The sequence below is a fragment of the Mesoplodon densirostris genome, chromosome 4 (assembly GCF_025265405.1).
Source record: "Mesoplodon densirostris isolate mMesDen1 chromosome 4, mMesDen1 primary haplotype, whole genome shotgun sequence".
In the NCBI taxonomy this organism is placed as follows: domain Eukaryota; kingdom Metazoa; phylum Chordata; class Mammalia; order Artiodactyla; family Ziphiidae; genus Mesoplodon; species Mesoplodon densirostris.
The window spans coordinates 81002023-81015180 of NC_082664.1; the positions used below are offsets into that span (position 1 = coordinate 81002023).

Consider the following 13158-nt stretch of genomic DNA (forward strand, 5'->3'; position numbering starts at 1 on the left):
GAAGACAATTTTACTTTAAGGCTCCATTTAGTCCCAACCACAATGTAACTTTTATTAATGGAAGCTACATAGCAACAATGGTATGAGAGCAAATAAAACCAAAAGGCTCCACTGTTGCCTGAAGCACCTCAGTTAACACGCCACAAGTTCCTACTACAAATTTAAAGAGATGGCTTTGTGAATTTTATGACAAGTTCACATTTATCCCCATTAATGGGGATAAAGTCTTTTCCAGACTACCCACTGAAAACTCAGTGCTGTGAATTTACTTTAACCAACTTTGTACTAGAGTCATCTCTACCAGTCATTCCTCATTAAGATTCCTTTTACATGGTTGGGGGAAAAAGTCACGCAATGATTCATTCAATAATCACCAACTTCCTGCTGACTTTAAATCACGATTAGCTAAACCCTCTCCATCTACCAACCCACAGCCATCTATTCTCTTCCATTACAATGAGAGTTGCAGCTGATTTTTTCCAGCTTTTACTTTGTAATATTCCAATTCCATTTACTACTAAATTTTTTCTCACTAACAATATTCTAAATAAATAGCTCCATTCCATATGAGGCGTAATGTAAAGATATACTTTGCGTGTCATCTTACCACTCTGCTAGTGAACCCCAAGCACATGGAAGGTTATAAAGACAGTCCTTAACTTGGTTAAGGTTAGGATTTTTGGTTAAATGGTTAGATGTAGGATTTTTCAACTTTACAATGGTACAAAAGCTATACGCATTCAGTAAAAACTGTACTTCGACTTTTGAATTCTCTTTTCCCAGGCTGTGGTCGATACACTGTGTGATGCCCAGCAGAGAGCCACAGCTCCCAGTCAGTCACACGATCACAAGGGTTAACAACCAATATACTTAGAACCATTCTGTACCCATACAACCATTCTGTTTTTTACTTCCACACACTACAGAATTCAAAAAACTACATAAGATATTCAACACTTTATTATAAAATACGCTTTGTGTTAGATGATTTTGCCCAGTGGTAGTTCTAAGCACAGTTAAGGTAGGCTAGACTAAGCTATGATGATCAGTAGGTTAGGTGTATTAAATGAATTTTTGACAGGATATTTTCAACTTATGTATTTCAACATAACCCTACTGTAAGTCAAGGAAGCTCTGTACGTTAATGATTCAGTACAAGGTAACTGTAATAATTCATATAGAAAAGCTGAAGATAGAAACTCCAGGGAATGAAATTATATCATGTACATATTAATTATATAATACAATCTGCTTTTTAAATACCAACACCTCTAAAGACAGAAAGCTTAAAAAACTCACTTGCCTGACTGGCCACAAGGGATAAGAAAATTCTTTCCTTTGGTAACAGAACACAACCTGCAAGGAAATTCTGCTTCTTCTTTTATAATATAGAAGTTATAGTGTAGTTCCCACTCACCCTTAGTCAAAGAATTTTCTCTTTATTATTTAAAGTCAGAAATAGGAGGTTATTTTCTAAACATATCACTTCGATAAAGCTAATATCATTAATCATCAGAAGCCCAGTACAAAATCCTAAAGTGTATGTTTACCCCTGACCCTCTACAGGACCTCCACAGGACCTGTTCTATTTCTTCCTATAAAATATTTCTAATCTCTGTCTTCCCCACTTCACTTCCAGGATTACTTGGGTCTTAATCAGAGAAGGAAAGAAAATTCAAATATCTGACTGAAATAACTGCTCGCTCTTGCAGGGCTAATTCTAGTTAGTTCATTATTCATCTGTCCATCAATAAACCTTGAATGAATGCTTATCAGAGGCACAGAGCTGTCCGAAGTGCTGAGGAACAATTAAAGGAACACAAAAGATATGACCTCTCCCCTCAAGAAGCTTACAAACAACCTATTTGGGCATAAAGAAAAAAAAAGAAAAAGACAAAATAAATAGAAAACAACTGTAAAATGATATAAAAACAAAAATTTAATATACTGGCAGCACTGAGGGAGGAAGGAAGGAAGGAAGGAAGGAAGGGAGGAAGGAAATATTTAGTGCTAGATCCAGATTCAACTAAATTTACTGGGTGCCTACTTCATGCCAGAAACTATGATTAGGGTTTTCACTAATAATTCATCCTAAAATAATAGTAGAGCAAAAGCATGGAATTTTGAAAGAAGTTGAGTAAAGGGGATGATAAAAAGATCTTACTAGAAAAGTAGTGATAGAGTTAGACAAGTGTTAATCTCGTCCTATTACATTTTAGCAGTTAATATCTATGGTTGTATGGGTATAATAAAAAGAGTATAAAAAGCAAATCAGTGAATATTTTTCTTTTTTTAAAAGTCTGATTGGGGAAAAAAATAATTATGTGTGGTGATGGATGTTAAGTAAACTTACTGTGGTAATCATTTCACTATATATATATATATATATATATATACCAAATCATTATGTTATATACCTAAAACGAATACAGTGTTATACATCAATTATATCTTAATTTAAAAAAAGATATTGTTGCTGTTTGAATTGTGTCGCCCCCAAATTCTTGTGTTAAAGTCCTAACATCTAATACCTCAAAATGTGACCTTACTTGGGAATAGGGTCATTGCAGATGTAATTAGTTAAGATGAGGTCATTAGGGTAAGACCTTTATCCAGTATGATTGGTGTCCTTATTAAAAGAGGAAATCTGGACACTGACATGGACACAGAGAAAAAAAAGAGTTCTAAATGGGGAAATTTCATTGGAGAAAAACTGAAAAAGGTAGCTAAAATAAGGTCTATGGATTATTTGTAGATGTCCTTATTAACACAGACAAATAAAAAGTAGAAATACATTGCTCTACAGCTCTCTCAAGTCTCACACATTTAGCTTACATCTAAGGTGGCTAAACTAGATGCTTTTAATAACAAAATTCTTATATTATCATTTATTAATATAAGTCTTACTTCCCAAGCTCCAAGAAGCTGTATCCTATTTAACTGTGCATTGCCAACGACACTTGGGAAAGTGTTGTAGTGGAACAGCAGTGCACTCTGAAGTAAGAAGATTCAAGTCTCAGCTCTGCAAGTTTATTCTAGCTATTTCACCTTGGACAAATTTATAAAACTCTAAGCTTCAGTATCTTTGTCTAATAAAACTTTCTAGGAGTTCTTACGAGGATAAAGGATATGTAATTGAAAACACTTAGCACAGAACACAGCAGGTAACCAGTGCTAAAGATATATGAGTTCCTTTTATTGTTTGCATACTGCATACAATAGAATGCAATTATGAGGTTGGAGTTTCAGTCATTTAGAGAACTTTCTGATAGTTATACACTTACCTTGGTTTTCAGGTGGTCTTAGATTTGCTAAAGCAACAATCTGATGCCCAGCAGCAATGCACTGCATCATATTATAACAGCTGTCCTTCCCACCACTAAAAAATAAAGAAAGAAATAGATAAGACAAACATCAGGTTACTGACCATTATCTGACATAGACTCATTAGACACAGAGATAGAACACATTTTTTCAGCCTTTCAGAATATCTGAGGGACTATTTTACATTAGAATGCAAAAAACACATGTAATTTCCATAGCATACACAATTGATCAAACAAATCTGATTACCTAAGGCTACTACTCACAAGGGCTTATGAAATTATATGCCATTATAACAAAGACTACGCTAAACAAAAAATGGCAACTCTTCGGTTTGCGATAGTGGCTTTGCTTAATATATAAAGCGTTTTGCAAATAAAATATGATTTAATTTTACATTTCAGTTAAACTATTATATATACTTCTCAGATGAAATTTTCTATGAAAAAGCAGAAAAAAAACATCTGTTCTGTTCCACTTTAAGAACTCTAACAACGGTCACCATCACCAATTAAAGGATCAAATTAAAGATCTGAGATCCAATCAAATGACAAAGTTTGATGTACTTGGTGGGTTCAAATTCTGTAGAGGTTGAAAGCAAAATGCTGAATTACACTGATAAAGTTAAACATCAGTACTATCAGTACTTCATCTTTCAGCCATCACTACATATGATGGCAGGACAAGGCCTGAGCCATAAATCTAATAAACAGATTGACAGGAAATTCTAAATTCTGGTACCAATTCTACCTACCTAGCAAATCACTTATTCAAGACCAATAGTCATTCATCTATAACAAGGTTGAATGGCAACCTCTATACTATTTCAGTTTAGTACTCTCTTGCATGTTTCTTCCTTTCTTTTATCTTTGTCTCTCTTCCTTTGTTTTATTCCTGTTTCCCTTCATTCTAATCTTTGCTAAAATCTGCAAATGTACCCCCAGACAATGTTTAGACCTATTTATAAGCAAAGAAACCAAGAGACTGATTATCCTAGAAGTTGGCCCTTTTGCCTTTTATTTTAGTTCCCAGCATTTGTCAGCCTCTACCATATTCTGATCAGTAACAACTGTCATTCCAGAACTTCTCAAGGGGAGGGAGATTGAAAGGGGCAAAGTGAAGTTACACATCATGCTCTCTCTCCTCAGCTTCTGATGTTTCCCCCAAGTACCTCTTTCACAACTTCTCCTACTGAACCTCACTGTTTTATTTCCCCAGGACAAGACGATCTAATTCTTTAGAATATTTAGAATATTAAAGATTAAAGGGTATACATCCACAATCAGAACTTGTCCTTTTATTTTAAAATATGCTAAGATTTCAAATATGATTTTAAAATAGTATTTCCCAAATTGTGTTCTGTGGAACACTAGTGTCCAACAAATACTCTAAGAACAAAAGGTTTTCAAGGTCATATTAAGTTTAGAAAATGCTGAGTACCTTACTCACTTCTTAGAACATCACAAAGTACATCAGCATATGTTAGGGGAGACATCCTTCACAAGATCAGAATTTCAGTTCCCAATTCTGGAATACCAAACTAAGTTACTCAATGTGCTTGGGTTCACATGATTCATTATAAAATTAGAGAATGGTCTAACTAATCCTCAAGGTGTCATTCAACTGTAAAATTCAATGATGCAATCTTCTGTGTATTAGGAAAATATGCTCTTCATGGTCTAAAGATAATGTAAGAATCTTGGTTTCACTTATTCCCTAGAACACACACACATATCCCATCTCTCAGTGCACACACTGCTTATTGCAAGCAGATTCACTGTATTAAGTTTAAATCCAAATACATTCAAGTGTATATGCATACAAATGTATATATGTATTATGTATGCATTCATATTTGTATGTACATATTATGTTCTGTACTCCTACTTATGTCTTCCAACATTTATACAGATCTTACATTTTAGCAACAATTTTCCAACATTGCCTTTTTTTAAAAGTAATTTGTTTTATTATAAAAGTAACATATGCACATTACAGAATATCTAGTGTAATGGATTATACCAATCTTCTTCTCTCCTTCCCTTCAACATTTCTGAGACTTTAGTTAAGTGTCTAACTTTAATGGTTAAACTTTTGGTAAACTGCATGTGGATATGAATTACTCATTTCCTGGACTGCTTTTTGTTCTTACTTATCTAGATCAAATGAAGTCCATAATGTTGGAAGCTTAATCACATTGTTTACAGAAGAAATTCATTGGAAAAAAAATTATTTTAGCATTATAGTCCAGTATCCTAACAATGGCATTGAAGTAAAAGATGTTATATCGAGTCCTTAATAGGTCACACTATTGTCAGCCAGTGTTAATTTCGTAGGTCACTAAACAAAAACTTTCATGAAATCTTCAATGGGCTTCGCATGGTTGCCCTCTATTCATCTCACTCTATACAGATCCAAAACTCATCAAACAAATGTTCAAGTAGTCTGAATTCCCTTTTGCATTTTGTTGTTTTTTTCCCTTTTGCTTCAGTTTACAGATTGAGTATGGAGACATTTAAGCTCACCAATCTTTGGTCGTCATAGGACTTAATTTAGACACCTAAAAACATGATGGGTTACTAGATTTCAAACTCCTTTTGGAATATGGAGTATGTTACCGTAAGGTCACTTTTCTAATGGCAATCATGAGTGTGCAAAGCAATGGCAACTGGATCTAAGATAAAACAGGATAATTCCATCTCTATCCTTGAGCACCAAAGTAAAACACATCTATGCCATAAACAGTCCAGTCACTAATGGGACGGCAGGCGAGGGAGAGGTGGTCTTTTGCGGGAGGGGGCGGGGCTGGTAACAACCTAGGGAACCAGGCAGGGCCGGAGGACCGGCAGAAAGACTGAAGGGAACTATAAAAGAGGATGAAGAAAGAGAGAAAAGGGTGGGAGAGACTCAGTAAGTGGCGTCAAGCAGTGCCCCTCAAACTTCACAGCCCATTACAGTTTTTGAGAATCCGACCCCGAGTCGGGTTGGAGTAATTTAACCAGCTCTCGGGCGGTGAGACCCAGACATCAGTAGTTTTAAAGTGAAACGAATCTGAACCCAAGTTTGGGGCCCAGAAGACCAAGGAGGCGGCGACGAACAGAAAGGAGGAGCGCCAGCCCGGGACCGGGGACCAGCAGGGCCGGGCAGTAGCCCGAAGGCTCCGCCTCTTCCTGCTACCGGGAGGAGCCGCCGAGCCCCCGACACGCGGCTCCTGCAGGGACACCGTCAGTTCGGCGGCGGCGGCAGCTCCCGCCGCTCAGAAGAAAGAGACTGGAGGCAGGCAGGGAGGAGGAAGGCGGCACCGGGGCGGTTACCTGATCAGAGCCGCGACCCTCATGCTGGGCGCAGTGCGCATGCGTGCGGCGCTCGCGGGCCGCCGCCTCCGTGACGTGCGCAGGTCCTCGCCCGGGTGTTCGTTCCGCCGCCTGTCAGGCGACCGGTGCTGCGGCCCCTGCGGCCGCCCACGGGGCACCTGGACGCGGAGTACGCGCCACGTTGGTGCCTAGTCCCTGAGGCAGGGATGTCCCGGCCCGGAAAAGAACGCTGTTTAGGCGCTGCCTAACCACCTAAGTGAGGGCACTGAAGCTGACTGGGGAAGGGCAGGGCCCGCGTCGCCGCGCTCGCGCTCGGAGCCCTGGATTTGTTTGGGTAGGAGAATGTTCAAAGTTCTTTATGCCGCCCTTTGAAACACTTGTGGACATGCAAAGGGAAAGCAAGTTGGTCTTTACTTCCTCAGCCACCCACCCACCCCTTCCCCAGAAAGAGCTGCACCCTTTAGTTTTTTAGCTTTTGTCTCCTCAGCGCTTCCAACTTACCTCTGGGGCCACTCCCAGGACCGCTAGGCTCGCTGTGGTTTGGGCCCTTTGTGTAATCAAGAAGCTTAGAAGCTGATTAAGGCTCATGTCCTTGCAGAAAGAAAATCTAATTTCTAAATTTATTCACCAAGTATTTATTGAGTGCCTTTTATTTACCTGGCGCTGTTTTAGGCTCTTGGGATACATCCGTAAATAAAACAATCTCCTCCCGTGGGAGATTGCCGGGTGTGCTTTGCAAGGATAGAGCGGCAAAAACAAACCAAAAAACCCCACCAATCACCTCCCTCCTGGAGTTTACATGGGGGTGGGGAAAGCAGACAGTATACTGCCAAAAGGTTACATAGCAGGTTGAAACATGTTAAGTGCTGTGAAAAAAAATAGAGCTTGAGAGGAATCAGGAAGGAGGTTGTCGGCCTGTTGGGAACTGGGCTGTACAGCGAGAGGTGAGCGGTGGGTGGGAGAGCCAGCCAACAGAGCAAAACTCCATCTGCCACTCCCCTGTTGCTCGCATTACCTCCTGAGCCATTCCCCCACCCCCAATCCGTGGAAAAATTGTCTTCCACAAAAACCAGTCCCTGGTGCCAAAAAGGTTGGGGACCGCTGCTCTAGGCAGAAGAAAAAAACCAGAGCCGAGACCCTAGATGCATTATGTGTTTGTGGAAAAACAAGGCTGGCCAGTGTGGCTGAAGCCTCGGAGTAGTGGGAGATGAGGTTCCAGTGATGCAGGGAGGGAGATCATATAGGTGTTATTGATACCAACCATGGTTCTTGACCTTGCCCAATCAATAGAAGGTGACAAGAGGCCAGACAAGAAATTCAGGCAAGCAGTGAGGAGCAAAAACAAGTAATAGTTTCCCTTGATAACAAGTAACAGTTTCCCTTGCTTGCTCCCCGGGGGGGTCGGGGGGCAGCTGGTTCCTTATATGGGGTGAGGGTAGGGGGGTGTCCAGGGGTTGGCTGGGAGTGGTAGCTTAGGTGGTTTGCCCGCCCCTTTGGTGGTGTTACGTGCAGGAGGCATGCACAGCACCCTGCTTTTGCTCCTGACACCCTGTTTTTGCTCTCAGCTCTTTTTTTGGTCTTTTTGTATCTTGTTTTGTATAATTTGTCCCAACTGAGCATTCACACAGTTATTTTTAGTCCCTTATAGTTTCTTTGTATTTTGTTGCTCAAGGAGCCGTTTGTCCATGTGAAAGTACTGCAGCAAAGTGTACCACGTCCCAGGTCCCAGCCTGTCTTATTATTACCAACCCTTTCAAGTTGGGCTCCAACAAGGGTCCTCCTGCCTGGTTCGTTCAGAAGCAAAGCAAAGCTTTATTCTTTGGTCAAAGACTGGAGAGGTGTGAGTTCTCGCTCTAGGAGACAAGCTCTCCCCAACAGGCCATGGGCAGGGCAGCTTTATGAGGTTCTTGTCAATAGGGTGGGGCACAGTTGTGTTCCTGGGGGCACTTTAGACTTAAGTGCTGGGTGCAGCGTTTCTGCACAGGGTATGTTGTCCCCATCTTGAATTGAGGTGTTGTGCGCTAGGGCTTTTGCCCATAACCCAGGCAATTTAGGGTGTCGGGTGCAGCAGTTTTGTGCTGGGAACTCTAATTCCACGTGTTAGGTGCAAGGCCTCTGCACACAACCCCCTATAGCCAAGTGAAACTAGACTAAGCACAAAAGAAGTTAGACCTTAACACCTAGATTCCATCTTATTTTTCCGTGAAACCCCAGTGGGCTTTGCCAGTGACATAGGTTCTTGTAGGCTGCTAGGGACTTCATCTTTTCCTTTGAAGTGAATGACCGTTGCGGGATTTTGAACAGACGTATGACTTAAAACTTTGAAAGAATGACACTGGGCTGTGTTGCGAATACACCTATTAGGAGGCTTTTACAATAATCCAGGAGAGAAGTGATGGAGCCTGGAATCAGGATGGTACTGGTGACTTTGGTGAGAAGTGGGAATGTACCAGATCTATTTTGAAGGTAGAGCCAATAGAGTCACATAGACTAAACATTGGATGTGAGAGGAAGAAAACCATGAAGGATGATGTCACCATAATGAATTAAATAAATAAATATATGTAAGGGACTCGTACCCAGTAAGCATTCAGTTTTATTATACTATAATGTTCTCATTAACTCTGCTATTCTTAGTATGGGTGACTAGAGCAGTGACAGTCTGCATACACATTTCAGCATCTAAATGCAGTTTTAAAGTTCTGTGATTGTGGATATTTACGAAATGAGTCAAATATTTAAAGAGCTTGCAGTCTAGTTGGGGAGATAAGACAACTGCATGAAACAAATATTCACAATACAAGAGGGCATATTTTGAAAGTAACAAGTTATGTAATGCATATGGCAAGAGTCCCATGAGTTGAATCCACAGGATAAATTCTAGAAAAAAAACAGGACTTGAATGATGGGCCAAAATGAACAGGAGGAATAGGTAGACCTTACAAACAAAGACAGATAAAGGAATTCAGAGCATGTCACCTCAAAAGTGCCACTTTGGCATATTGATTAAGTTAAGGGCACTTGAGAAATAGCAGGTGCAATAAGGGCATTCTGAACTCCTTTTTATTTCTGAAAGCAGGAGATAAAAGCCCAATGTAAAAGGTGCTTTCTCTGTACTTAGGAGAAAAAAAGATATTCTCGTTGCCAGAGATGGGAAATGGGGAATCAAGGCCAAAAGAAATCTGTGCAAACAGAACTTGTTAAAAATATGGATTCTTATCTTCCTTTTGCCTCTCCATATAGTTTAGTTACTTTTCTACAATTACCTCTCTTCGTTCAACCTACTATAAAAGCATGTAGGTTCTGCCATCTTTTGGGGGCTGGTGGGGAGGATCTTCATTCTGTTGTGAAGGCTCCCATGTCCATGTAAGAAATTTTAGTAAAACTTGTATGTTTTTTTTGCCAGTTAATCTGCCATAGGCGAGTTTAATTCTTAGCCAGAGAACCTAAGAGGGTAGAAGAGAATTTTTCCTCCCCTACAGGAATGAGTATGGTGTGTTCAGCAGTAGTGGGCAAACCTGCCTGATAAGTTGTAAGAGTATATAAGAGAGAAGGAAAAATAATTTGGATGGATAAAATGATGCCAGATTATCCAGTGTCATGGAAAGCCAAAATGAGGAATTTCAACACCAGTTTTTTTAAGGAAATGCTTTAATTTACTTTGAAACAAATATACTAATCCTGAACATAGTAACATACTAATATTGAAACTTCACAACGTATTTTTAAAAAGACTCACAAGTTAATAAGGAGAACTCATTTTTAAGTAGTCAATCCATTTGTCGATAAGTAATTTGCCCAAACTTCAAGAAAAGTTGGCTTAGCAGGACCCCTATATGCATAGCGTTCTACATGGATAGTGTAAAGGTAGCTGCAACCCAATCAATGTCAACAAGATAACAGATTTTATATCAGCATAGTCTAAAGTAATTCTTTTTATAATATATTGAAATGACTTGCCCAAGATTCGCCTTTCAAAGGCATTGTGAGCTCAATTCCTACAATCTCAAACTGTTATAAATGACTATGTATTAGTTTATAAAGCCAACAAAATAGGTGAATGGAAACTCAGCCTCAAAAAATCTCAGTTCCTTGCCAGTTTTCTTAGGGGAGACTCTTCATAGCCAAATACTGTTGCTGGTAATAAAAAGTTGCAAGCTGTCACTGAATTCTGCTTCCTTGGCAACACATCTCAATGATGTACTGATGGATAAAGATTCAGATGATCAAATCAAAAACCCTATAGGTAGATACTCCTCAGAGATCTTGAGAGGATTTATCAATACAACTCAAGCCAGTGCATCTCTCTGAAGTCATGCCATGCAGGGAATCATTGGAAGATTTCCTGGTGAGGATTTAGAAAAAAAGGAATTAAGTGATTATTTGGAAGATTTAAGGGCATCGTTACATGAGTGTCTAATGCATTTATATTAATAATGACAACTTATATGGGCCAGGCACTCTCCTAAGTGTTTTAGGTGTAGTGACGTAACTATCGCAGCAAATATATGAAGTAGGATACATTGTTATTCCCATTTGCAGATGAGAAAACTGAGCACAAAGAAGTTAAATAAGCTGCCTGTTTTAGTCAGTTTGGACTGCTTTAACAAAATACCATAGTGTGGATGGCTTAAATAACAGACTTTCTTACAGTTCTGGAGGCTGGGAAGTCTGAGATCAGAGTGTCAACATGGTCTGGTTCTGATGAGAGCTCTCTTCCTGGTCTGTGGATGGATGTACCTTCACGTGGTGGAGAGAGCCTTTTCTTATAAGAGTACCAATCCCATTCACGAGGGTCCAATGTCATGACTTAATTACCTCCAAAAGGCCCCACCTCCAAACACCATCATATTGGGGATTAGAGCTTTAACATATGAATTTTGGAGTAACACAAACATTCAGTCTGCAGCACTGCCTTGAATCCTAGAGCTAATAAGTGGCAAAATCAAGATTCAAACCCAGGCAGCCTAGCTCTTAACCACTGTACTATATCTGCAACTGAAAAGGCCAGCTTGTTATTTTGGCAAATATATCCTATTTCCAAAATATGTTTGGAAGGACATTACCATCATTCACTTCCTGAATTTCCATTTTCTATGCTTCCAAGCTGACCAATACTTTTTCTGAAAGACACATTTTTTTTTAATTGGAGTGTAGTTGCTTTACAATGTTGTGTTAGTTTCTGCCGTACAGGAAAGTGAATCAGCCTTATGCATACATATATCCCCTCTTTTTTGGATTTCCTCCCCATTTCGGTTACTACAGAGCATTGAGTAGAGTTCCCTGTGCTATACAGTCAGTTCTCATTAGTTATCTATTTTATACATAATGTATATATGTCAATCCCAATCTCCCAATCCATCCCACCTCCTCCCTTCCCCCCTTGGTATTCATACATTTGTTCTCTATATCTGTGTCTCTATTTCTGCTTTGCAAATAAGTTCATCTATACCATTTTTCTAGATTCCATATATATGCATTAATATATGATATTTGTTTTTCTCTTTCTGACTTACTTCACTCTGTATGACAGTCTCTAGGTCCATCCACATCTCTGCAAATGGCACAATTTTGTTCCTTTTTATGGCTGAGTAATATTCCATTGCATATATGTACTACATCTTCTTCATCCATTCCTCTGTTGATGGACACTTAGGTTGCTTCCATGTCCTGGCTATTGTAAATAGTGCTGCAGTGAACATTGAGGTGCATGTATCTTTTTGTATTGTGGTTTTGTCTGGGTATATGCCCAAGAGTGGGATTGCTGGATCATATGATAGTTCTATTTTTAGTTTTTTAAGGACCCTCCATACTGTTCTCCACAGTGACTGTATCAATTTACATTTCCGCCAACAGTGCAAGAGGGTTCCCTTTTCTCCACACCCTCTCCAGCATTTATTGTTTGTAGATTTTTTTGATGATGGCCATTCTGACCAGTGTGAGGTGATACCTCATTGTAGTTTTGATTTGCCTTTCTCAAATAATTAGTGATGTTGAGCATCTTTTCATGTGTTCGTTGGCCATCTGTATGTCTTCTTTGGAGAAATGTCTATTTAGGTCTTCTGCCCATTTTTTGATTGGGTTGTTTGTTTTTTTGATATTGAGCTGCATGAGCTGTTTGTATATTTTGGAGACTAATCCCTTGTCAGTTGCTTCATTTGCAAATATTTTCTCCCATTCTGAGGGCTGTCTTTTCATCTTGTTTATGGTTTCCTTTGCTTTGCAAAAGTTTTTAAGTTTAATTAGGTCCCATTTGTTTATTTTTGTTTTTATTTCATTACTCTAGGAGGTGGGTCAGAAAAGATCTTGCTGTGATTTATGTCAAAGAGTGTTCTTCCTATGTTTTCCTCTAAGAGTTTTATAGTGTCTGGTCTTACATTTAGGTCTCTAATCCATTTTGAGTTTACTTTTGTATATGATGTTAGGGAGTGTTCTAATTTCATTATTTCACATGTAGCTGTCCAGTTTTCCCACTTATTGAAGAGACTGTCTTTTCTCCATTGTATATTCTTGCCTCCTT

General features: G+C 39.3%; 1 protein-coding gene and 1 long non-coding RNA gene across 3 annotated transcripts in view; one reads left to right on the forward strand and one right to left on the reverse strand.

Annotated features, from left to right (window-relative positions):
* DPH6 (diphthamine biosynthesis 6) overlaps positions 1–6749 on the reverse strand; it is a 175811-nt gene extending 169062 nt beyond the window's left edge. Inside the window, exons 1-2 of one of the 2 annotated variants that reach the window (XM_060098274.1) lie at positions 6639–6735; positions 3285–3379 (exon numbers count right to left, since the gene is read on the reverse strand). In XM_060098274.1, coding sequence (XP_059954257.1) covers positions 3285–3379; positions 6639–6679 — 136 coding nt within the window. In that variant the 5' untranslated portion in view covers positions 6680–6735. Of the gene's footprint in view, positions 1–3284; positions 3380–6638 lie in introns of both variants that reach the window. The other variant, XM_060098275.1, reaches the window with a different exon arrangement.
* LOC132488426 (uncharacterized) overlaps positions 6554–13158 on the forward strand; it is a 66010-nt gene continuing 59405 nt past the window's right edge. Inside the window, exon 1 of the long non-coding RNA XR_009531747.1 lies at positions 6554–6972. This is a non-coding gene — a long non-coding RNA (uncharacterized LOC132488426). The remainder of the gene's footprint in view (positions 6973–13158) is intronic.